We start from the raw sequence: 25,000 nt of genomic DNA, 5'->3' as shown, positions 1-25,000 counted from the left end.
TGCTTTTGTTCATTTACAGTTTATCTGCGAACTGAACAATAGTTGTGCACAACAAAATTAGCATTAATAAGAAAAGGAAAGTCCTCCGTTTTTGTCCATCACCCTCCCTAAAGCCGCTAACCGTGACTTCAGACGTCCGCTCCGTAGGTCTGGTCACGCCGCTCGCTAATCGCTCCAATAACAGCTGCTTCCTCCGCAAAAATGCAGACTTTAACTGGACAACAGCTGCTAGTAAAGACAACAAGTAATCAGTTGTCCATGTTAAATTAGCCTGGTAGTCGATCAGTAATCAATGTTGTTGTTTATGATTTTCTGCGAAACGGTCACGTGATAGGGGCGTGGCGAATCAGGGAAGGACACGTTGTGACTGCTGAGAACCAATCAAGTAGCGAACGCAGGTGTGGGTGTCATCGTTTCAAAAACGTATCCATTGTCGACCGTCCACACGAAGAGGCAATCCCGGAGTTTTCAAACGTATCCGTCCTCAGGAGCGTTATCAAACTCCTCCGTCTTTGGTGCTCAAACTCCGGTGTAGTGTGGACGCTCAGTGTAAACATAGCAGAACATATGCGTTTTCAAGTGGAACCGGAGTAGTGTAGACATGGCCTAAGACTGGCAGTACTTAATCATTAACACAGCTTGGCTACCTCGCTGTGGTAACGCCGGGATTTGTCTGTGCAACATGTCCACTATGAAACTTGGAGGCAGAACATTTTAATAATTTTTTTTGTTATAACTTGGAATGGTCCTCAAATCTTACTAGGTCCTGTTGTGGCAAATGGCTGGTGCCCCTTGGATGGAGGGTCAACTCTGTTTCCATTAGAAAACACTGAACAGGCTAGCTAGGACTTTATAAACCAATGGTTAGTGGTGGCTGTATTGTTCAGCTTGTGTTGATATTTATTTTCCTACAAAAAAGAAAGAATAATGCAGCTTTAAAGGAATAGAGAGAGGCTAGCTGTTGCCCCAAGTATTCTTTTTTTCAGCATTTCTGTTTTATTGGATAGACCGCTTGGAGAGAGACAGGAAAGGAAAAGGAAAGGGGATGATATAAAAAAGACTCAGCCTTGATATATGGTGCGCACATTCTACTAGGTGAGCTACCGGTTTACCGTTTTTATGCTAAGCTAAGCGAGGGGTGGGCGATATGGGCAAAATCTTCTATCACGGTTTATGTAATTTTATATCGCGGTATGCAACACGATACAGTAAATTCAATTAAACGTTTGAAAATAGCTGTACTGTATATCATCACGATCTTCCCGACAAAGAAAACCTAAAGTGTCACGTGAGACAACACAAGTTAAAAACAAAAGACTCAACATAGTAAAGCTTTCAGAATAGAAGCTTGAAGGTTCCTGAGAACAATCATTTCAAGTGTTGCAGGTTTAAATATATACTAGCCTGACTTCAGTCAGTGAAGTATAAAAATCACTCAAACCAGTATTTTAGAGTGTACCAAAAATTTGTTGATTACAAATCATGCAAGAATTTCTGCCGCAGTGAAAGCAGTATTGCCAAATGTGCTTCCAGGGGACAGGTTTCTACCGTTGCATGGTGTATAACTCCATATCGGCTAACCGTTTGCTGGCTGGTAAGTGGGTAAGGGTATTTCTCCAAAACAATTCCTTTATAGTGAACATAGGGTAGTGTTGACAAAAGTTTTAGCATATATCTTAATCTCCAGATGCACAATGAGGTCATACAGAGTTTGAAGTTACTGACTGAAGAGCTGCCTTTGCAATCCCTTCAACTTACTTTGAACAGAAGTGCCCCGCTCACTGAATAAGTGTGCTCGTGTCCATGCTCCCTTTTCATTTGTTCAACTACATAAGAGTGGGAGTGGAGGCTCAGCTGAATTGCAAGAGTTGGTGTGAGGGTTAAAGGACATTGAGGTGTTTAGCTTTATGTTTGGGGTTGTTGTCTCTTATCTGAAGTTCAGTTCTATTGCGGACTGCAGCAGGTTTTCCTAATCACACATGGTGAATCTATGTGCAGATTCGACACAAAATGGCTCTATTTTGTATGTTGTAAAGTAATCAAGATGGTGTAGCATTGTAACTGTCCAGTTATGGTGCTGGCAAGTGACACCTGACAGTGTAAAATGGTAGTGGTATAATATCTGGCCAAGCTACAAGCCTCAAATCTCCAAAGTCCTTGTTGATTTATTTATTTTTAAGCTTAAAGATGCTAAATAAAAAATGAGGACCATACTATCTATGATTGAGGAATAGCCTCTACATGGCTCTCAATATGGTGACGGCTGAGCCGGCAGCTAGAAGCTAGCGGTGGCCATTAGCTCAACAGTAGGGCCAAACACACGTACACTAAGCACAAAGTAACTCTGATAACGACACACACAGAGGGAGGGCGACTTCATTCTCTGCTCAGGTAGACATTACTCCACTTTGTCTTTATATAGAGTTGTTTGCTGCTATATTGATCTGAATTTTGAATTTAACACCTTTGTAAAAACAATAACATATCATACCTAAAGGTTTGACTGTGAGAATCAGACCGACTGTTCACTTCCTAACAAATCTACCAATCTGCAAGTGAAGCAGTGTAACCTAGAGATGGACTAAATGAGGTTCTGACGGCATCATTTCGGACAGCAACTCCTGCCTCCTAAAACTTGTTAAGAACACAAGCTGTGGCTAAATACAATTTCAGAGCTTGCCATTTGAAAAGTGCATTAGTTTGAATTCTAATCTTGAAAACTGTGAATACAAACTATGTTGATCAGCACATCTCCACATGTCACTCCGAGGAGCGTAGTAAGAATAAAATGAATCTTATGAATCATTATCATGTTTTGCCATCGGGGACAGTGTCGCTTCACGTTTTCATTTTAGGAGCAAAAGCAACATATTCCATTGTGAAATTCATATCAAAAGCAGTGTACACGCTATGGACACTTTCTTTTTCTATTGTGGGAATGTTTTGTGATGATTTTTACACTCATAATGCTGACACAGTGAAGAGGAAGCGGTTTTTTGAGACAGTTTACATTTCTTTTCTTCCACGAAGCTGCTATTGGAACAGTTGTTTTAAGTTTTCATGTTGACCTAATTGCATCCACTACATGTCAGTATCTGAATCATACGTAAATCAGTGTAATATTGAGTCCATGGAGTGGGATACACTTTCTATAGCTACTGTATCTGCATTTGCATGACTCGTCTTTGTCTTTCAGTGTGCTACTCAACGCTTACCAAACTGACACTTTGTATGTTTGTACTGCTGTGCACTTGCTCTCATGGTTGGATTTGTTTTTGTCCTCACTATAGTACCCCAGAGGTACATTTAGATATCAAAGGATAACCAAATGGTTTGTTTTAGGAGCGTGTATGCCCGCCAGCCAGTACTTAGCAATGTGGGAACACTGGTGTGTTTAGAAAAAAACCGGGAGAAGGGAGAGAGTTATGTGAGAGATGATGAAAGAGAAAGGGTCTCCTCTTGCTGTTCATTTTGTGTGTATGTCCCTCCCCCTTGGACTTGTCTCCAAAATGGCCTCTGTTCTAGTGGAAGTAAAAAGACTTTGTTGAGCCTGCTGGTAATTTGAGCCCGGTATTCATGGCCAGAGGAACGAACAAGGAAGGGAGGGAGGTGCTGGAGGAGGAGGAGGAATAGGGAGAGAGGTAAAGAAAGGCTTTCCTTCTTCGTATGGAATTTACCTCCCTAGTTCACTGTCTGCTTCTTTTGGAAGAGGCCCAAAGAGTGACTCCCTTTGTGAGTTAGGTAGGAGTGAGGTGGCTATTTGTGTGAGGCAGCGATCACGGGGACAATAAAAAGCCAGTGGGGTTTGAAAAGGTTCGGGCCACCATGGGATCCACTGCATGCCATCATGTCTAAGTATGTTACAAACTCACGTTAACCATTTCATACTGTCCTCTTCTCAACCTAACCCATGAGTGATGCTTAAAGAGGCACGGGCCTCGAACAACCAAAATCCTAATTGTTTCCTGCCTGCCAGTAAGTGTCTCTGTGTGTCCTCACCTGTATGTCTCCGTTGAGGCCACAATGTCCCACTTCTGTAACCACAAGCTAGCTGACATTTCTTGTTGGTGTGTGTGTGTGTGTGTGTGTGTGTGTGTGTGTGTGTGTGTGTGTGTGTGTGTGTGTGTGTGTGTGTGTGTGTGTGTGTGTGTGTGTGTGTGTGTGTGTGTGTGTGTGTGTGTGTGTGTGTGTGTGTGTGTGTGTGTGTGTGTGTGTGTGTCCAGCTGGATGGGTTGACATTCTCTGTGTGACAGTGAGCACAGCTGAACTGACCTTGACATTATTGGAAGTCCCCAGCCTGGCTGTGGTTGCCCTGGTGCTGGAGAGCAGTCGCTGTAGCCAGGGGACCATTACAGAAATGTCACGTGTCCTGTTGCTCTCTGCTAGTAAACCAGCCTCTGTTTGAATGTTTTTGTCGTAGCTTTTTCTTTTGTAACATGTAAAGTGGTGAATCAGATCAGTTTGGTGTTTTTCAGTGACCTTGCTAGAAGCGTGTGAACTGTGGGAGCACAGGAGGGCCAGTTCCCGTTTCTGCAGCCGTGGCTTCTGTCTCCGGCTCTGCAGTCTGACTGGGAGACGGGCGAGCGAGGAGGAAGAGAGAGAACGACGGGAGCCGAGGAGTGTGGGTCAGTGTTTCAGCAGAGTGTGGTCACATGATGAGAGGGCTGGGCCTCAAGTCGGATGACTCACCCCTCCAGGCGTCTGGGAGGAGGGCTCCTCCTGCTGGTTCCTTGCGTTAGTGCATCATAATGGAAGGATGGACGTGAGCAGAGCTGTGAAGCCCCTGGTTGTTTTTCTGCTCTTTGAATAGCCTCCTCCCTACCCCTCCACGCTGGAAGCCTCTGTATGAATGAGAGACGGGCCTATCGGACCATGTCCATATGCAGTTATCCTTTCAGACGCAGGCGTGTGAAAGCTCTATGCTGCTTCTTACATAAAAGCCTTCATTGTCGACATGAGTCAGCAAATTTGGCTATTCATTAGGCGCGTGCGGATGGTTTCCCTGTGTCCCTGTTCAACAGCTGTTTTGACCTCTAGTGAAGGAGTCCTGTGACAGTGCTTCCATTTGTGATCAGGCCTTCATTTTCTGTCGAGTCATTTTCCTTTAGTAACTGAATTGTGTCTCGCTAGTGGCTATCTAACTGGTCCGTTTGATTTAAAGTTATGCAGCATGTAAAAATTTGTTGAATAATGCCAATCGCAATTTTTCATGGCAGACATTTTGACATTTTATAGCAGGAAAAGCACAGGAGAGGAACAGCATTCCACGTAGTTGAATTTCCACGCCCCTAGTGTTCAATTAATTACACCTGTGCTTTTATAAAATCCCCACCTATGTTTTGATGTGGTGAAGGTTAATAAAGCAGTCTATAAAACATCAAATGGAATGCAGTTATATTACCTCATGTATTTCATTATTTTTTACATATAAACGTAAACAAATTGAATCCAATAAACACACTACAGAGAGGTGAAATGCTGACCCCTAATTGGAGCATATTTAAAGATAGCGTGTATGTAAAACTCAATAAAAGCACACGGACTAAAAACAAAAACAAAAGGCAGTCTGGCTGATTCATCCCAAAGTAGCCCTGCATGAACCAAATTGGTAGTGGAGATCAAACAGTCTTAATCACACATTCTGATTATCGGGTTGCTCATGCTCTGTCATGGTGTTGTGGTTGTTTTTGTTGTATTTTTTTAAGTTCGTCTTTTTTCTTTAATAGTCGACTAATATTTCTTCAAAATGTCGTCATCCATTCACTAAATGTAATATGTGAAATGTAAATAAAGATATTAATTACCCAGAATATCAGCTGTCGGATGCATCAATCCTAAATGTATGGAGTGCACAGTTAAAGACACAGTGGCCAGTGAAGTGCAGTTTTGTTTTTTAACCCATCGTATCACATGACACACTGAGTCATGTAGCAGTAAGTTAGTGCGTGTCCAGGTCCAGACTGATGGTGTTGCTCTCTCTCTCTCCTTAGGTCCCCCATGACCGTGAGCCGTGGGCTACGGCTCGGCGGCGCCCCACCTCTGGAGTGGTCCGTCGCTGTAATTGGGGCCCTGTAATTCCCCCCCTCGCCTCTCCCCCTCCCCCCCATCCCATCCCATCCTGTCCCTCCCCTCCCCCTTCCCCCCTCCTCCCCCCTCTTCCCCCCCTCCTACGCGTCGCTGTGCCGGACGTCATGAGCATAGTAATCGCGCTGGGAGTCACCACACCTGAAACGTCTTACTCAGATATGGCTGCTGGATCAGAGTAAGTACTGGCTACAGGCCGGGTGGCTGTGTCCCCATCTTCAATAACTATTCCGGTTTTGCCCATCAGTTTACAAACAACTTACCCCCCACCCCCCCCAACTTAACTTGCTAGTGTGTCTGTGCATGTGGCGACGTTGCTCAAATGGAACACGTACCTCGGGTCGTAAACAAACTTCCCGTTTAACCTGATCATCTACTCCACCCGAATAGCTGCTGCAATGCCGGTGCTATTAATGACTGGAAAAGCAAACAATGGCCAATGTTGAAACAGAAATGTTGCTGAGCAGCACCTGACCTTTGACCTACCGTGCGTATGTAGTTGTGCATGTGCACACTTTTAAATGCAGTGGAGCTTTACAATGAACAACGGTGTGTTCACTCTCGTCTTCATGTGTAATTAAGTGCTGAAGATAAAGTTGAATATGGCCGTTTGTTAACGACATATGTGATTGTCTGACCACTCACAAACTCTGTTCTTTTGTTTTTGCCTCTTAGCAGTCGGGTTGGTGGAAACAAAATATCATCATCAATACCCGAAAGTATTAATATAACTGTCGACTGGCACTGTTGGACTGTTCTTGGTAGTTCTATATATGAATCAGCTGTCTTTATTTCTGTTATTTTGTGTAATGGTACTAGGCGCTTTGTTTATTGTGTTTGTGTGTGAAAAAAGACCTAATAACAAAACAGCCACATGTAGTCAATAGCCAGAACTATGAAACGAAGTAGTAGGGGCTCTCCTTTTCCATTCCATCAGAGGTTTGGGGTCAGTAACCTCCAGGGGTTTTTAAGGAGGACCCAGGGGTTTCCCAGCTAATGCAAAAGAGCTCAAGTTATTCCCTTTAGAAACAAAGTACTTTCTTTTGCCCAACGCAATACGTCCATGTAACGTCGCTGAGCCCGCCCATTTTTGTACACTTTTCTCTACAACTGTAGCACTTTGGGTTGTGATAAATATACTAGATAAGTCTGCAGGAGAGACCCGAAGAGATAGGAAGTGCTTTACCAGACAGAAATAAAGGAAATGCTGTATGTGATGCTTCAGTCAGGCCGGTTGCACATGAGCTCAGAAGCGTCTAAAACAAAGCAATGTCCTCCTGACTCCTGTACAGGGCTGGACGGTAAACACAAGGACGGCTACTGGCGTTTTGTTTACCCCATCAAAGTCTCTTCAGATTCAGACATCTCAGTGATCACTTTTATCTTCATATCACCAGAAAATGAGTAAGGCGGTTGTGACTTCATTTGAAGCAATCACTTCCTGTTATGTGATATTACATAGCACTGGGTGCAGTGTGCAACTGTCCTGCGCAGATATTTCTTATGCCAAATATAGTGACGGAATAAATAGTTTCACCACCAATCACTGTGTTCATACACTCACACAGAAACTGCTGTTATGTTTATTTGGTAGGGGCCTTGCATATTCTTAAAACCAAGAGGCTTCATCTGTAGTCCCTGGACAAATGTCACGCTAAAAAAACATAAGATTAAAACTACGAAGTGATTCATCATTTATAAGCATGCAGAGAATATGAATACAAGTAGAAACATCATTCAGGACACCCTTTATATACTGTCAAGTACTTTTAAGACATGCAACACAGAGGCTCATGAAGCAACACATGCAAAGCAAATACATGAGGGATAATTAAGTTGGTAGATACATGGACTAAAGACAAAATTATGCTGCATTGTTTGACAATAAAAAACATATCGGTCTTGCACAGCGGAACAACGATAAAATGCAGGTAGATGAGGGACGAGGACAGACAGGTGACAGACCAAGGGAGGTTCAGCGGGTTGAGGACAGTAAGGTGCCGTTACGGTCAAGTGCCGACAGCTTTACGTCTTTGACATTAAGCTATGTAGATCACACAAAAGGAAACTACTTCTCAAAATGATGTTGTAGGCTATTCCCCAAACACACCTCTCCCTAATGGATTTAAGGTGGAACTAACTGACACTGATGTTTTGCTGCAGGCAACCCAGAAAATAGGGCCTATTTAATAGGTTACATAGTCATTTTGTTGTGGGCTTTTTTGTAATATTTTGAAATAATAATATTTAAATGGTGTAAGTAAATGCAAGTAGAAGTAATACATTTGTCATTTTTTTAAATTCTGTCATTTTGGGGTGCACCTGTGGATGCATACCTATCGAGGTGTAAGAGAGGTAGACTTGTACCAAACGTTGAGTCGCATGTGAGGAAATGTCCACAGACAGCCTAAGTAAGACCAGTTGCCACCTCTCTGTAGGTAAGCCCACTTACGTGACTGAGGTTATGTGGAATGCAGTCGGTCTCCCTCGCCCTCCCGCCCTCACAGGCCCCCTCTAGTTTCCTCCAAACAGGAGGCTCCATTCATCACGTGATGAGATACACAGTCTCTGCTTAGATATACAGAACCCAGCGGTTTAAATGAGACGTTTGGATTCTTTTGACATTTTTAAGTGTTACAGATTTGGAGGGCAAGGTTCTGCACTGTCTGGCCAGACCTCAGCTAAAGGGCAAAAGGAGTTGCATAACATAATGGCCTCCCACATTCCATTTCCTAAAAATCTGCTCTCTGAGGCTGGAAAGCAACCTCGGGGTTGTGGCGCCATCTAGTGACAGACTGATGTATTTATTGAAACCATTGTTTACAAAACAGCCCAGGAAAAAGCACAGTGGCAAAGATGAAATGTTTTATACATGTGATACTTTTTTTTGTCATTCCTCATAATGCTTGTTTTTGTTTTTTTTCAGCCCTGAGTCAGTTGAAGCAAGCCCTGCCGTGAATGAAAAAAACTACAACAACCACAGCTGTGGCAGCGCACAGGATCATGGGTATCGGGGACTACCATATGCTGTGAGTTCATACAGTTCTCCTCCAATCAATTCTAATCATAGCATGTTTTTATTATACCAAATGTGTTACTCTCTATTACTCAAAGATAGAAACATTAAAAAAGCTAAAACAACAACTCATTTGAAGTCTTTTCTGGTTTTCTAATCAGTGCAAGATCTGTGTTCTATAATAATGGAGCAGTAAGAGTAAAACTAAGGGTTGCCAGTGCTTCTAGTCTGATTGAAGACATGGATGTCTGTCCTACTGTTAGTCCTCTGTAACCACACGCTACTTCCGTTAACAGCTGTACTGTTTCACATACCTGTTTTTTTTTTTTTTTTTTTTTGCCCTCATTTTCATTCGTCTCCATTTTCCGTTTCCCTTTTTTTTGCCTGAACACCCACGTTGTTTGAAGATGCAACAGTCTTCCGTTGTGTGTTGTCAGGATCACAACTATGGCGCGCCCCCTCCCCCCACCCCACCCGCCTCCCCGCTCTCCCAAACCATCATTCCCCGCATGGACCTCAACGGCGTCGTACGCGGCTCCCGCTACCATGACGCCACCGAGGACAACTCGGCCGACAGCGACAGCTCCTCAGAGGAGGACGGGGCCGTGGCCGGCTGGTGTCACTGCAGCCTGACGCCGGACGGCCTGCTCATCAAGTGTGACAACTGCAGGTGAGCGAAGAAGCACCCGCCAAGTCTAGATCCTGGAGCGTGTAACGACCACACCGTCTCGCAAATTCATGAGAAAGAACAGAGCAGGTGGAACATTTTGAAAGTCTAGTTATTATTTTAAGTAAAAATTCTGTATATTTCTGTTTTATATGTATACTCCTGGCATGAGGGCTCTGTTTGAGACTTTCAAATGGCATTCACTGCTCTTGATTAGGACCCAGTGTGGTGAGATTGTAGCAGCATCAACATGATCACAATTTAGTTTTTATTAAATACAAAACTTTGTTTTCTTTTTGTAGAGTCAAACTCTAAATTCTCTCACTGTTTGTTTCTAAACCTCAAATTTAGGTTTGGTCACTCCTCAAACTTAGACATGGCCCGTTTATGTGCTGATGGGTTTTATGGCCTTTTTTGTTTGTAGGGGACTCGACAGGAGGAAAGGAGCAGAAGGCCAACACAGAAAACCAGAAAATGTCTCCGGTACTATGTCTTTTGTCTTTGTTTGGTTCAATCATTTCCCCATAGTAGTCTGTAAAGTGCTATCTGGTGACCATGGTTTGTGGTTGTTTGTAGCTGGAGAGAGCAGTGCCACCGAGAGTGGTGACGAAGAGGTGTCTCCCTCCACCATCTCCTACACCGCCACCCAGCATACGCCCACCAGCATCAAACTCACTGTCAACCGGGTCAAAAGGAGCAAGTCCAAAAAGAGAAAGAAGAGCACAGAGAAGGCCCGCGGAGCACAGAAGGGCAAGAAAGTCAAGGTATGCAAACTGGTGGAAGCAGAGTGAATCAGGATGAGTCTAGCAAACAAATCTATTGACAGATTAAAGGAAATTATAAACTCAAAACCCAATATGGAGCTGTTATTTTCTTTGCCACAAGCACGCCCCATTGAGATTACCTCAATGTTGTTACTGATTGCAGTTGCTGCTTTACATGTCCATGTATTGATATGGGTTCATCTTCCTTCTCCCAGGCTTTCAGAGAGGGTTCTAGGAAGTCCATGAGGATGAAGGTGAGGATTGGAGTTAATCCTACGTTTATGTTAAAGTTCCCATATTGTAGAAAGTCAGATCTCCCTGTCTTCTTTTGCTTATAAAGCAGGTCTAGGTGCTATATAGATACCGTGAACGCATCAAAGGCTCAATCCACGGAGAAACGCACACGGCTCTTATTCAGAAACTGTTCCTTTAAACGAGCCATCAGGACTTCTGTGATGTCACAGCTATACTGTATGTAGAAACAGTCATTCCCTGCCTATAATGGCACTAAAATAATCAACTAAATAGTGCTAAAACAGAGCGTGAGTGAATACAGGTATATTATGACAGACGGTATGAGAAAAATAGTGGTTTTTGAACATTAAAGCACGTAAACATGTTCAAGTAGAGCTGGAAAATGAGGGTGATGTGTCTCCTTAAAGTTCTACTCAGTGCCATCAGCCTCATGCTCCAACCCGCTCCGTCTTGTCCTCTGTCTAGAACTCAACAACGGAGGCCAGCGTGCTGGATGAGAACACGGCAGAGGGATGGGAGAGCAAGATCCGCCAGTGGACGGACCAGTACGAGGAGGCTCTGGTCAACCAGTACAGCGCCGACATCCAGACACTCCTCCAGCTTCACCGCGCCGCCAGCACCACTGTTTCAAAGGCAGAGAGCAACACGGCGGTGCCCCTCGCCACCACACAGATCCACGCCTCAGTCGACGCCATGGACACCATCAACCGCACTGAGCTGGCCTGTAACAACACTGTGCTGAGCTCACAGATGCAGGTCAGCCCACGTCCTGAACCAAACTCTGTATTGATTCAGCTTGTATGTCCCAATGTGTGCATGTGCAACAAACCGTACCATTGCAAAAGATGCTATGTAATCATTAAGGCCAAAACAACACATGCTATATAGTCAGATTACATCTTGGTTACTGATTTTGCATGTATGCCCTGAGGGCTTGGTCGATACGGCTTTTAATAATACCTCTATTTTTACGCAATGTATATCTCCATATCTTCATACTTTCTCTAAAATAACATAACTGTTTGATTAAACCCTTTGATACGCGTGATCATACCAGCATGATTATTTCAGCAAATGAATCTGAACACTGACCTGATGTGCTGTCATTTTAAACTCGGTGGTCTTTTATAGAGTTTGATAAATTATTCACAAAATTGAAGTTCCATTCTTTCTAAAATAGTTTGTAGACGGTAGTTTTGTGTGTTTTTTTTAAAGTTGTCATTCATTTTATGTATTATTTAATATTCATTAATTTTTAATTGATTTATATATTATTAACAGACCTGCTGACTAACTTAATGAATGAATGTGAAATTGCCTCATGGGAAGATCACTTTTAGTTCTTGGTTGCTTTTATTTTGAAGTCTGTTCTTAAAGTCTTCCCCTGCTTCCCTCCAGATACAAAAACACAGGCCTCATACACACATCCATACTCATACGCCAGTCACCTGTGTGTGTGTGTGTGTGTGTGTGTGTGTGAGAGAGAGAGCAGCGGGAGCAGCCAAAGGCAGTCTCAAAAATTCTGCGACTATTAATATTTGTCCTTGATTCTCGCGATATGTTCATTTACTACATCTCACGTAGAACAAGCATTAGTACATTCCATATATTGCCCACCTCTATGCCCTGCCTGCATGGATAATAACCAGTCACAATTGTGTAATTATGCGTTGGTATGACATGTTTAACATTTTTCTGCATTTGCAAATAACTGGTGTGTGATGTGCCATTACGCAGCTCCAGTTGGGGCGGGTCACACGAGTGCAGAAACACAGGAAGATCCTACGCGCAGCCAAGAACCTGGAACCAGACACGCTCATCATTGAATATCGGGGGAAGGTCATGCTCAAACAGCAGTTTGAAGTCAACGGGCACTTCTTCAAAAAGTAAGACATCTTGGTGTTTGTATCATTGGGTTTCTCCGCGATATGCTTTTAAATGTTTGGCTGCAAAGACGCTCACATAGATCCCAGTGTTGATACCACCGTTGTCATATTTTTCCCCAGACCCTACCCCTTTGTGCTGTTCTACTCGAAGTTTAATGACGTAGAGATGTGTGTCGATGCAAGGACCTTTGGAAATGATGCCCGCTTCATCAGGAGGTCCTGTACACCCAACGCCGAGGTCAGCCAACAATCTCAATGCCTTTCTGCGTAGCTGTGAGTTCTGTCAGGCTGCTATCGTAGAATCTTTTAACTGAGATAACTCACGCATCTGTTCCCTTCTCCAGGTCCGGCACGTGATTGCTGAGGGCATGATCCACCTGTGTATCTACGCCGTCAGTCATATCACAAAGGACGCTGAGGTCACCATTGGATTTGACTACGAGTTCAATAGCTGGTCAGTACTGCTCCTCAACCCTTATCCGTCTTTCCACCTGCCTGTGACCCAGCCACTAGAAAGCACCCATCCATAAAGAGTAACACGGGTCAAATCCAACTATCTGTACAACATTCAAGTATAAGTGGTAATGGTCTATGTTCTGTCTAGAAACGCATGTTGGCATCAGGAGTGAATCAAGTAGTAGTTTTCTTTTGGTTTACATAAACAGTTGTTGCTGCTTTAGGATGTCTTGTGTTCTGACCTCCAGTTTAATCCTTTCTGTCTCTTAACAACCCGCAGTAATTACAAAGTGGACTGTGCCTGCCATAAGGGCAACCAGAACTGCCCGGTGCAGAAGCACAACCTGAGCCCCAGGGAGAGCTTGCTCAGCGCCCCCTCGCTGCTGCCGCCCTCTGCTCTGGCAGGTGCCGAGACCCGGCGGAGAAAAGCCCGAAGGAGAGAGCTAGAGAGCGGCCTCTCCGGTGACAGCAACCAGACCCTGAACCAGCACCAGGAGGCCAAAGAACTGCAGGGGACCAGTGACACAGAGGTGTGTGTGTGTGTGTGTGTGTGTGTGTGTGTCAAGCTTAGGCCACATCCACCCTACTACGTTTCCATTTTAAAACGCATATCTTTTGCTACGTTTATGCCTAGCCTCCACACTATAGCGTTCTACAACCCTTAAAATGGAACCGCTACCGACGCAGTTTTAGTTAAAAAACTCTGGGTTTGCCTGGTGGAAGGTCAGGTGGAAACGTAGACCTTTGAAAATGATGACATGGAAACCTGCATTCGCTACTTGATTGGGTCTTAGCAGTAACGACGTGTCCTTCCCTGATCCATCACGCCGCCAGAAGACAAGAACAGCAGCTTTGATTATCAATCGACTACCAGGTTAATTCAACATAGAGAACTGATTACAGGCGTTGTTGAGCTTGTTGTCTATACCAGCAGCTGTTGTGCAGTTAAATTCTGCATAACTCTACTACTGAGAAAGATCTTAAGTATCAAGCACAAAACAAATGTGTTAGGGTGGATGTAGCCTTGGATGAAGGGATCAATCAATACTTTTAAGTTACCTTAAGGTTAAACAAAGATCCTTAGATTTAATTCCATTACATATGAATGTGTCCGCAAACGGGAAAAGTGTTCTAAAACTGGGCTTGAAAATGTTAATATAGCATGTTTTCCTCATGTGCTGCCTGTCTGTGCTATTAGGAGAGACTGCTGGATGAGCTGAACGTGGAGGAGGGAGAGGAAGGAGAGGTGGATGAAAACGGGGTGGCCATCTCCAGTAAAAGGGTACGACATTTTAACTTTTCTCCCAGTACAGCTGCACTAATTTAGCATTTGTGTTCGCTGTGACAATAGATTCCTATTCCAGCACAATACATCAGTACAAGAGAAAATGTTTCCGGTAACTCTCTGTCCGTGTAACTCCTCTTGTGTCTGTGCTCTTTCACGTAGACATGCAACAACCTGGAAAGGAGGCGCAAGAGAGTGGGAGGAGCAGAAGTCAAGGAGGAGGGCGTGGAAAGTGAGGACGGGGCGGGAAACCCCGCAGGGAACACTCCTACACCCCACAATGTCGGAGTGGGGGTCAGCACACGACGCTCCAGCTATGTGATGGTCAGTGAGCGAAATCCGCTTGTTCATCCATATCTGTTCATCTTTTTTTCTTTTTTTTTGAATACATTTTTTTTGTTGTTCATTCTTTTTCAGGATGCGCCGTCTACTGAAGAAAAGACCTCATTACCCAACCTGCCCGCTTCCATCTCCCCGCCTAAACCCGCACGACCCACCAAGCCTCGGCCCAAAAGTCGGATCTCTCGCTACCGGTCTAGTTCGTCCCAGCGAGCCCGGCGGCAGCGCCAAGCCCTCGCCCAGCAAGCAGCAGCAGCAGCAGCGGCAGCAGCCGCTGCGGCAGCGATGGCAGCAGCGCCGTCATCAGCCGACCAGGGTGCTTGTCTGGATGAGGAGGGATCTCAGGGCCCGTATGGTTCTGAACACGGCCATGGAGAGAGCGGTCTGGGGGGTCATCTCCTAGACGGAGACGGCCATGGTCTAAACTGTATAAATAGAGGCAACCTGCGTTACCCCAAGACCAAGAAGGTTAGAGGACGCTAGACCTTGTAGAAATGAAGTGTAGGATTTACGCTAAGCTTTCTTATTTATGTAGTACATTCCTATCAAATGCAGAGTTAATCATTGATGCGTCTTTGTTCTCAGTACCTGGTGACAGAGTGGTTGAATGACAAGGTCCCTGGAGGGGAGAAGGTCCACCAAGAGGTGCCCGTTGAGCGCCCGCTACGGATAACCACTGACCCCACGGTGCTGGCCACTACCCTCAACATGCTGCCGGGCCTCTCCCACTCGTCGCTCATCTGCACCGCGCCCAGACACTACGTCCGCTTCGGCTCCCCCTTCAACCCCGAGAGACGGCGGCCCCGCCCGCTCCAAATGGACGGCACTTACGGCTGCTACAAGAAGGTGAGACATGCCGCAAGGTGTTGTCGAGAGATGGAGGACACAGCTCTACAAACATTCAATGAATAATGTCATCCATGGTGATAAACATTGAGTGCTAGTGTTTGAAGCTTGTCTGCAGGTCCTTTAACAATTTACCAAAAGTTGGAAGCCTGAGCAGGATAGTTCGCGAGTTTTCAAGTGGCATTGTATGAGGTACTTCTTCATAGTCAGTGTATTACCTACAGGAGATGGAGTTTGGAGAAACAAACAGGAGTAGCAGCATGGGAGCAAATCAATGTACGGCTCTGGACGAGGGCAGCAGCAAAACTTATTTTTGATACCTAAAAAGATCTATATCAGTTTAAATGTACGCTATATTTAGAATATCTTTAGACAATCCCTTCAGACAGAGAACTGAAGCTGTTCGATCCATCAATGCTCTCTTCAAAGCCACTAGACCCATTTTACCTCTTAGAAAACAGGAGTAGCTGGTTTGTTGCTGCCTCGATTGGTTTGTAAGTTTGTGATATTGTGTGACTTTGGTGAATACGGGCTAACCATTTAAACACCAGAGTCACATAATAACACAAAAAAGCTAACCTGACAAGGAAGTGCTAAATCCCCAACTCCTGTGTTCTGGAAGGTCAAATTGCCGTTTTTGTCAATGGAGTCTGATGGCTTTGGCGAGAGCCTAGATAACATTTTAAATACAATATTCTTAATATAGATTTTTAGGTGTCTAAAAGACATCCACAGCAGTACATTGATTTGCTCTTGTGCTGCTACTTCTGTCTGTTTCTTTAATCTCATCTACTCTAGGTAATACGCTGTTTATGGAGAAGAACCTCATACAACCCCACTTCAAAACACCCAAACTATCCCTTTAAACTGTCTGAAAATATGTCTCTTGAATCCCATTTTTAACTCCTAAGGTCTTGCACCGTATGCTGTTGTTTTGGTGAAAAATGACCAGTAATTTAAAGTTCTTGTTTTTACCATCATTATACCCTAAATTGGTCATAAAATGTATTCTACCTAAAAATGTTAATACTTGTGACTCCCAATCACCTTGTAATATGTTAAATTATATCCAAACCATTCTTCTATTATACAACTAAAGACTTTTCTGAGAGATTGGGTTACGTTTAAGGAAGATATTTTTAAATGTCTTTTAAACAAACATTTTAGTTTTTTTAACCCGACATTACTGTTGTTTCGATGCAGAGATGGATAAAGCAGGTGGAGGATGAGAGCTGTTCAGCCAGTGTGGAGGATGGCACAGAGTCCACCTCCTCCCAGCAAAGTACCAGTAGCAGGTCCACCCCCAACCCCCTGTCCAGCGGTACGTACATCCCCACCTCCATCTGGATGACGCATTTATTCTGAAAGCACCAAAGCTGGAGGAAGAATGAACGTTAGATCAGAACTAAGCAACTGGGTGGTATTATTACTAAAAGTACAACTAAGTGAAGGGTGCAGTCCAGATTGGAAGCATGTCTTTCGTCTTGTTTCAATACCTTCTTGATACTAGAAGTGTACTCTCTCCTGTTTGGTCCAACTCACTTGTGTTATTTCACGTTTGTAAAATCCCAGATGTCAACGCACCGTTTAAGAAGCGCCGCTCTAAGTACGCGGCGGAGACGACGCCCGCACCCTCGGACCACCTGCTTCGCCCGCTGTCGCCCATCACGCCGCCGCTCCCGGGGGACTCCCTCCACCCACCGCTCCACAACCCCTGCGGCTCCCTGCTGCCCAACGGCCTGGTCTACTCGCCCATGCCCTCGCTGCCCGCCAGCCGCTGCAACACGCCGCTGCAATTCGAGGTGAGGGCACAGCCACAGAGACGCACCTAGATACATTGAGACAGTTGTCCGTCAGAGCTCACGTGGTGCATGTGTATTCACCAATGGTGCCTCCAATAACATCCAATTTGGTTACTCCCACATGAACACAATTTGTGAACATCGATCTCAGGCAGCTGGCCTAACTTCTTGAAGTAGTGGTTTTATGAAAGCTCTTCTAAATGAACGCCTCCTGCTCAGTGTAGTCTGGTCCCTGTTGTCAGGTTAGTCAGTCAGTCAGTCTGGTTTGGGTTGTTGTTGCTGAACACCCATGACCTCGACACATGAGCCTTTTTTATGTAATGAATAGGCAGAGTAGTGGCTGCAAGGCTTTGTGGCAGCCAATAGGCAGCCAATAAAGAGTTTATTTCTATAGAAAGTGTATCTCAGGGCCTGTGTCCACATAGCAGCACTCCAAGCTCTCTTTCCGATGCTTCTATGACAACAATATCTTAACACATCACCACCATTGTACAATAGACTAGCATGGTTACTTGTCTGTTTGGGCTGCTATGTATTTGTTTTACAGTGTTCTCACCATGAGCACCAACTGGAGGATGTCTGCTTCATACCGTGTCTCCACTCAGTCAGACAGCCGAAACGTTCGAGCAAGGCGACAGACGGCGTACGGTTCTAAAATCACAACACTCAGAGTCCGCCCTGCTGATCTGCTCCTAAAGGGGCTTTTCCTTCTTTGTTGTGATAGTGTCGGTCCAAAATATAAAGCTCAGGAGAGACAGACACATCCAAAACAAGCTTCTCCTCTATTAACCATAGTGACGTCACCAGCGCTTTTCTGAAAAGAGACTTTCAACTTTAAGTGCTCAGAGTGCACAGTAAAAAGACGCTGGGTGCAGCATACGCTCTCTCCTCACTTAGAAGAAAAAGAGGCTATGTGGACACAGGCCCTAAGAGTCCAGTCAGATCATTTAACGTCCCCTGTAACTACTCAACATCACATCAGAGAACATTGTTAATCATTGAAGATAAACTGTTTGTGTGCAAATTAACGTTTTGACGCTTGACGTAATTTAATCTTTGTTCTGGATTAAACACAGTGGTGAGAGCAGCCGGACTAGCAGTGAAAGTGAATGTCAATTTGCTGTTAATCTGCCCGGCAGACTGTTCAAATGGTAATGAGTCACCATGTGTGTTTGACAATATGACATTTCTAAGAGCTTTTTCTGTCTGCTCTCTAGAACATATCGTCCCCTGAGGCGTCTCCTGTTCACCGGCCAGAGTCCATCTCTCCCGAGGTACGTTCCTGTCTCTCTGACACTACCTCCCAGTTGCAGATACAAACAGTTATATGCTATTAACTACTCTATGTTGTCTCATTCACTTTGTACTCTCTGTCTCTGTTCTTTCTCCAGCTGTGTCTTCAGACAGACTTTGACATCCCTCGTCCTCAGTTCCCCGATCTGTCCCTCCCCTCCAGCTTGGAGAGCTCGGTGGCGATGACCTTGGATGACTTTTCCCTCCCTGGAGGCCCTTCAGGCCACGACTCCCAGGGTCCATCATCTGTAGGGACATGCTCCCTGAACCCAGCGTCCTGTCCTTCCTCAGACCTCACCTCCCAAAACAGGGAGCAGGCCTTCAGGACAGAGTTCAACCTCATATACACCTGTTCGCCCCTCAACGCAAACCTGGGCAACCCCGTGGCCACCGACCGCCACCTCTCCCAGTCCGAAGGTGGCTTTTCCCCAGCGGAGTCCTTCCACAGCTCCATAAGCGGCCAGGGGCCGCTGGGAGACGCGGGCCCCGGCTCCACGTCGCCCTATGGCGAGCCTCACTATGGAGGAGGCTACCCGGATAGTGGCACGCCTCCTCACACCAGCAACCCACCGCAAAAGAAGAAGGCAAGTTGTTCACATCTTAATGATGAGGATAATGTGAAATTCATTTTTTTAAATCAGCGTTTTATTTGTTCTTCTCCAGCACGAATGACTTTGAGTGTGATATGTGCCAAGTGAAAAGCCAAACCTCATGATGTGCTTTTTCCCCTTGCTCTGTGTTTGCTCCTTTGCTTGTCGTAAATATTTCAATTGGTCCCTTTTGTGTCAGGTGGTCAAATCCAAAAGCAACAGGCATTTAAAAAACAAACATATTTAACCGTTTTATGTTTCTATCTGAAATGATTTAGACTCTGTAGCTTTGACCCTTCCTCCCCCTTCCCCCCTCGCTGCTCCTTGACACTTTTTGCCAAGTCTCTCTTCCACTTTTCTTCCAAGGCAGAGGGCCAACCAGCATACCATTAGTCTGCTGACAGGGAAGCCAGATTACCAGGCTATAGCTGTAAGAAGTGAATACAAGCCAGTACAAAATATGGTGAATATTCTCCCTACAACTACATCTTTAGAAGTGTGCATGTAAATATTGTTTCTTTGCATCTGCATACAACACCCACCCCATGCTCCGACAGCTCCGCCCCCCTCCCCCTCCACCCGACCTGCATTGAATTACGACTCTTTAGTTTTGAGCAGCAGTGTTAAGTTATTCTGCCATTTCAGTCAAATCCATTGAAGCGTGTAAAGGTTCATCCATCACCTTGGACACGGGAGTCCGATGGTTCATGAGTTGTGTTGACGGTGTGGAGGTGAAGCACACGCCTCTTTGCTCCATCTCATCCATCCACCTCTACTACAAGCCAGGCTACGAGACATGCATCACCACAAGGGCTCAGGGGAAATGAAGGATGTTCTCCCAGTAACATGAGTCAGCAGTTACCCGGCCAATGTAACGTTAAACTGAGACAACGCCTTAATGCAGCTAGTCGCATCATAGTCCTGTAGATCAGAAGTCATCACATGTCAGATGTGAGGCGAGTTATTCTGAGAGGAGGGTTCACCAGTAATGTTTTCTATTTTTTTTTTTTTTTTTTTTTTTACTTACCCGGTCAGCAAGGGGGTCAGAAATCTACCTGCCTAAACTTCATTTGAACTTCCGCCTTTACAAATGGTTCCATTTTATCAAATAACAAGTTTATGTTTGGACTTTTTTTCGGTAAATGAATCCTCTAACCTGTCCAGCTAAATAATTGAAGCGAGTGCCCGGTCGGGACTGAGCATGGAGACTATTAACAGAGATGAGAAGGAAGAGAGATGGCTCACTCCTTAGCTTCCTCCCTCATCAGCTCCGGAAATAAAAACAATGTTTAACTCTTTGAGTCGCTACGTTCACTACGAGCTCTTATTGTTGAGCGCTGATTAGTAATTCAGATTCATTTTCAAACGGACGGATATATATTCTTCAACTTTACTTCGGTGTACAGAATCACACACTGTGACAATCAGCCCGAAGTGACTCATGATTCGAGTTCAGCCAGAATCGACCCATCTCTTTATCTTTTATTGTAGTTGTATCTTTCCAATTTTTCATTTTAGTTTTGCTTCAGTTTGAGGTTTAGTTTTTATATTCGTAGTTTTACAGTAGTAGTAGTTTGTTTTTGTTAGCGCCGGGTATATCGTCTCAGGAGTGTGTGGTTGCAGTAAACATACAATCAATCAAACTATATTTCAGACTCAGGGTCCATATAAGACAAATGCATAAAGTACAATACAAAATACATGGTGGAGTATGTAGGAAGGGCCTTAATGTTTAAATCTGTGCGGACTCCTTCACTAGCACACATGAATCCTGTTCTTGTTATTTAATTCTACAAGACTAGACCACATGTGGAAAACAAGGGAACGTCAAGTCCGCTCACTTACTTTGGTTCAATGAGTTGACCGAAATTCACGTTGTCTCCTTTTTCCAGTAGTGATATATTGGAGTAAAAAAATTAAAACTAAGTTTGTTTTTATTTATTTTACCAGGCAATTTAATTTGTCTAGTTTTTGTTTAGTTCCAGTTTAGGATAATTCTTTTTTTTTTTTAGCTTACATTGATAACCCTGCTGGACACCGTAGCAGTCAGACAGTTACAAACATAAAACTCACGTTGTTCTTCAGCATAGATTTCCTTTTAAACCATGTTTGATGGTATGCAACATGCTAACAATGGGAGACCTTTTTCATAAAGCTGTAGAATTGGTTTGACCTGATGTGTAAGGAGGCTGGCTCTTAAACACATACTGTGTTTATAACTGGGGCATGTGAAAGGTGACTTAAAAACCACTGGCAAGTCTAGCAGGACAGTCAAAGTAATGTCTCCACTGAAGACATCTTCCATATTTAGTCCTTGGTGGTTGTTTCAGATAGTTGTTCTGACACTAGTATCAGAAATACGTGAGTCTATGCACCGATCTGATATCATATTTTCACATCATTTATCAGCTAATTTACGCTACACAGGAAACACAACAACAGGTGTCACTTGCTACCTGATCCATACTGAGCATGTGCAACTCTCACCAGAGATGAGAAAGAAGCGAGAGGGCTCACTCCTTCGCTACGTCCATCATCAGCTCCTCGATCGCTGCTTCTGGGATCAATGATGGATGGCTTCTTCCTCATCCTTGTTCAGAGGAGCACATGCTCAGTACCAATCGAACATGTGCTGGAAGAGAGTGTGACGTTAGCCATGTCAGCAACATAGCAATATTTAGCAATGAAAAATCTAGATATAAAAAAGAAAGACGTTCATTCTCTGATTTTTTTTTTTGCAAAGAGTTGAACCTGAGCCAGGCTATACAACTACTGTATGTGAGCAATCATATCCGTACAGGGTTGGTGGTATACAGCTGTTACAAAAACAATATATATCCATATATATATATTTATTTTTTGTTATTAACGCCGTTATCGGCCGATACGCAGGTTCATGTCTGGGAACCCAGAAGAATAAAATCACCTGCCTTCTGCAGTCTCCCCTATACGTTGTGTTCTGCTACTGCAGAGCTTCAGGCGAGGTCCATCCATGTCAGTATCTGACTGTGTGGTCATCATTCCGCCCCCTGCCTCTTTCATATACCCCCCCCCCCCTCCCCCCTTCTCTGTTCCCACAAGCCTTCTCTCTGTCATGACGACATTAAGCTGGGATGAGTGCTCTCATTCTCATTGTCAATACTGGAGGGATGTGTGTGGACGTTGATGTGTGTGTTTGTGTAGCTGTTGTTTCAGCGTGGTTGCATCATGGCGTGGTGCGTTCAAAGTTGCCTGCTCTGTCGTCAAATGTTACTAACAGTGCATCCAGAACACACGACGTGATCCGCAGCACAGGCCTCTCTCATGACTACGAGTGTGTTAGTGGAATGGAGATGCACACGGTGTCATTTTCATGTCAACAGTGATTTCCGTGTGTGTGTGTGTGCGTGTGCGTGTGCGTGTGCGCGTGTGTGTTTTCTTTTTGTCGTGTTGAATAGTTGTTTCCAGGTGAGTCCTCTCCGGTGTGGTGCATGCCCTCTGCCCATCACTCAGTGCAGTTTTGGTGAATGGTGTGACTCCGTCAGCGGCCCCGGCATCAGAGTGAATGGCGTGATGCGTGTTTGTGTGTCAGTCCTCCAGCAGCGGGCGTTTAATGGCGCCTCTCCTCCCTCTGCTGCCTCAGGTATCTTTGCTGGAGTACCGCAAAAGGAAGCAGGGGGGTGGCCGCGACTCGGAGCCGGTCTTCGGAGGCTCGTCGCTGGGCAGCACCCCCACCCGGCCCTGCTCCCACTACAGCCAGGACTCCCACTGCCATCAGCAGATGCAGCCGACAGCCTCCCCGCACAGCTCCTTCTCCTCCTCGGCCCACGCCTCCTCCATCCTGCAGATAGAGGAGGTCAGTCCTCCAGATCACCAGGGCTCGTCCCTGCAGCCCAGACACCAGGACAGCAACAACCAGTGGTGAGAAGCCCTGAACAATGACCTCTTAGTACATGTCTCATCACCTGGAAGTTCTTAACCCTTTGAATCCAGATCAGTTTTGGGGTGTTTTTCCTCTCTGTGACCTTTATTTTCACTGCAATATAAAGATCCTGCTCCTCTATGGAAACGGCACATGGCTAGATGTAGAGACAACTCAGACACGTCTGTGGTGCTGTACAACACAGTTACAATAACAGAAATCATAAAAAAAAAGAGTTGAACATCTTTGATCATTTATTTTATAAAAATTGGAAAACACTGGAATCTATATATCCAACATTTTTCCACGTGCCCACAAGTGTTACCAATGTTTAAAATATATTTAACTCTTTACATTTTTACAACCTCTCCTGTCCTCTCCAGCCTGCAGTTCAGTCAAAGTTCAGCCAAATCAATGCTGGCTTCCTCAGGAACGTGTAATTTCTTGTTTTTTACAGCAACTTTTTAGAGTAACCACTTTATTTGATGGTTTAAATGAAACATTTAGGATCAAATGTTTTTGATGAAATATAACAACTTTAAGCTTTGTTTTGGCTGTTTTTTCTGAGGGAAGCGTTCGTCACACACGTTGTGTTCGAGGACTGCCGGAAAGATGAAAATCTGACGATAATGCAGTTTTTACAGATTATAAACAGTGTAGTCTGGGGATTGTTTAAAGAAAACATGCCGGAGGTTTTGGGATTCAGAGGGTTATGTCTGGATTTGGTCGTGATCAGAGTTTGCAGATAACCTTTAGGTTTGTGTTTTTTCCAAGGATGGTCCCCACTACTGTTGAACGCCTAAGGGAAGGTCAGGGGGTTCTGGAGCGAGTGCTAAGAAGTATCAAGATGGAGCGCGTTTACAAGAGGAGTGACGGCTCTACAGAGAAGGAATCTGGTATGACCACGTTTGACACCTCAGGGATCCCTGCAGAGAAATGGGGTTGGCAAAAAAAGAAAAATAATATTCTTTAGGATAACTATCGATGGAAATGAACCCACAGCTATTGATGTTGTGATTTAACCTCCCTAATGATGACATGTGTTCTCAGATGCAGATCGGTATGAGGTGCAGGCGGCGTCCATGGCTTCTCCCATGAAGAGTCCACACGGATACAGTCCCTCTGTGTACTCGCACCAGGTAGCCTGTACAGACCAGTTCAATCAGTATTTCACTGATATTAGTATTCAAGCTGCTTGATGACCCTTGGCCTTATTGAGTGTCCATTTCTGTTATTTGCATTCAAGACACTTGATTCAGACTTATTGCTAATGAGGCCAGTCTCTCTGTTTCAGTTGGTTTTAATGATCATATCTTCAATGCATTTTGGCAGCATTTTCCTTTGGATTTGTTGTGTCACCCACAGACTGAAAAGTGAAACCAATGAGGAAGTGTCTTTAAAGCTGCATTCTCTCTCCTGTCCATCAGGGGGCGACTCCTCTGGTTGTATAGAAGTCTATGAGAAAATGACTCTACTTCTCTCTTGATTTATTACCTCAGTAAACACTGTAAACATGAGTTTATGGTCTCAATCTCTAGTTTCAAGTCTTCTTCAATACAGCATGATGTTCATTTAGTAAATGATGGTCCATTTAGGGGCTACTGTGATTGACAGGTTACTACCACGACGTTGTCTGGGAGTCGTCCGTGTTTTTGGTTTAGAACTTTATTTTCTGACTTATAACATTTACTTAAACTCAAGTGCTAATTATTAGTTGGAAAGTCATTCATATTTTCAACTTGCAGGTAGATAACACAGAAGTCTGTCCTTAAAGGTTTATAAACGTTAAATGTTTTTGGTCTTACACCAACAAACA

The 25,000-nt window shown here is 44.5% G+C and overlaps 1 protein-coding gene across 13 annotated transcripts in view; it reads left to right on the top strand.

The window, feature by feature from the left end:
* setd5 (SET domain containing 5) overlaps positions 1 to 25,000 on the top strand; it is a 42,572-nt gene that overhangs the window by 15,900 nt on the left and 1,672 nt on the right. For 3 of the 13 annotated variants that reach the window (XM_076097067.1, XM_076097058.1, XM_076097056.1), the window contains exons 2-25: positions 5,991 to 6,262; positions 9,011 to 9,113; positions 9,508 to 9,770; positions 10,192 to 10,250; positions 10,344 to 10,531; positions 10,747 to 10,785; positions 11,252 to 11,542; positions 12,524 to 12,672; positions 12,793 to 12,910; positions 13,017 to 13,126; positions 13,409 to 13,658; positions 14,327 to 14,410; positions 14,576 to 14,737; positions 14,831 to 15,220; positions 15,338 to 15,598; positions 16,802 to 16,919; positions 17,171 to 17,400; positions 17,948 to 18,043; positions 18,618 to 18,674; positions 18,792 to 19,277; positions 19,654 to 19,746; positions 22,906 to 23,183; positions 23,959 to 24,125; positions 24,235 to 24,323. In XM_076097067.1, the coding sequence (XP_075953182.1) occupies positions 6,192 to 6,262; positions 9,011 to 9,113; positions 9,508 to 9,770; positions 10,192 to 10,250; positions 10,344 to 10,531; positions 10,747 to 10,785; positions 11,252 to 11,542; positions 12,524 to 12,672; positions 12,793 to 12,910; positions 13,017 to 13,126; positions 13,409 to 13,658; positions 14,327 to 14,410; positions 14,576 to 14,737; positions 14,831 to 15,220; positions 15,338 to 15,598; positions 16,802 to 16,919; positions 17,171 to 17,400; positions 17,948 to 18,043; positions 18,618 to 18,674; positions 18,792 to 19,277; positions 19,654 to 19,746; positions 22,906 to 23,183; positions 23,959 to 24,125; positions 24,235 to 24,323 (4,152 nt within the window). In that variant the 5' untranslated portion in view covers positions 5,991 to 6,191. Of the gene's footprint in view, positions 4,626 to 5,990; positions 6,263 to 9,010; positions 9,114 to 9,507; positions 9,771 to 10,191; positions 10,251 to 10,343; positions 10,532 to 10,746; positions 10,786 to 11,251; positions 11,543 to 12,523; positions 12,673 to 12,792; positions 12,911 to 13,016; positions 13,127 to 13,408; positions 13,659 to 14,326; positions 14,411 to 14,575; positions 14,738 to 14,830; positions 15,221 to 15,337; positions 15,599 to 16,801; positions 16,920 to 17,170; positions 17,401 to 17,947; positions 18,044 to 18,617; positions 18,675 to 18,791; positions 19,278 to 19,653; positions 19,747 to 22,905; positions 23,184 to 23,958; positions 24,126 to 24,234; positions 24,324 to 25,000 lie in introns of all 13 variants that reach the window. The other 10 variants (XM_076097065.1, XM_076097066.1, XM_076097068.1 and 7 more) reach the window with 10 other exon arrangements.

This window comes from Anarhichas minor, unplaced genomic scaffold (assembly GCF_050575085.1).
Source record: "Anarhichas minor isolate MPS153535 unplaced genomic scaffold, ASM5057508v1 ptg000023l, whole genome shotgun sequence".
Classification (NCBI taxonomy): Eukaryota; Metazoa; Chordata; class Actinopteri; order Perciformes; family Anarhichadidae; genus Anarhichas; species Anarhichas minor.
Note: the sequence above shows the minus strand (reverse complement) of the source record. Positions and strands in the feature narration are given on the sequence as shown.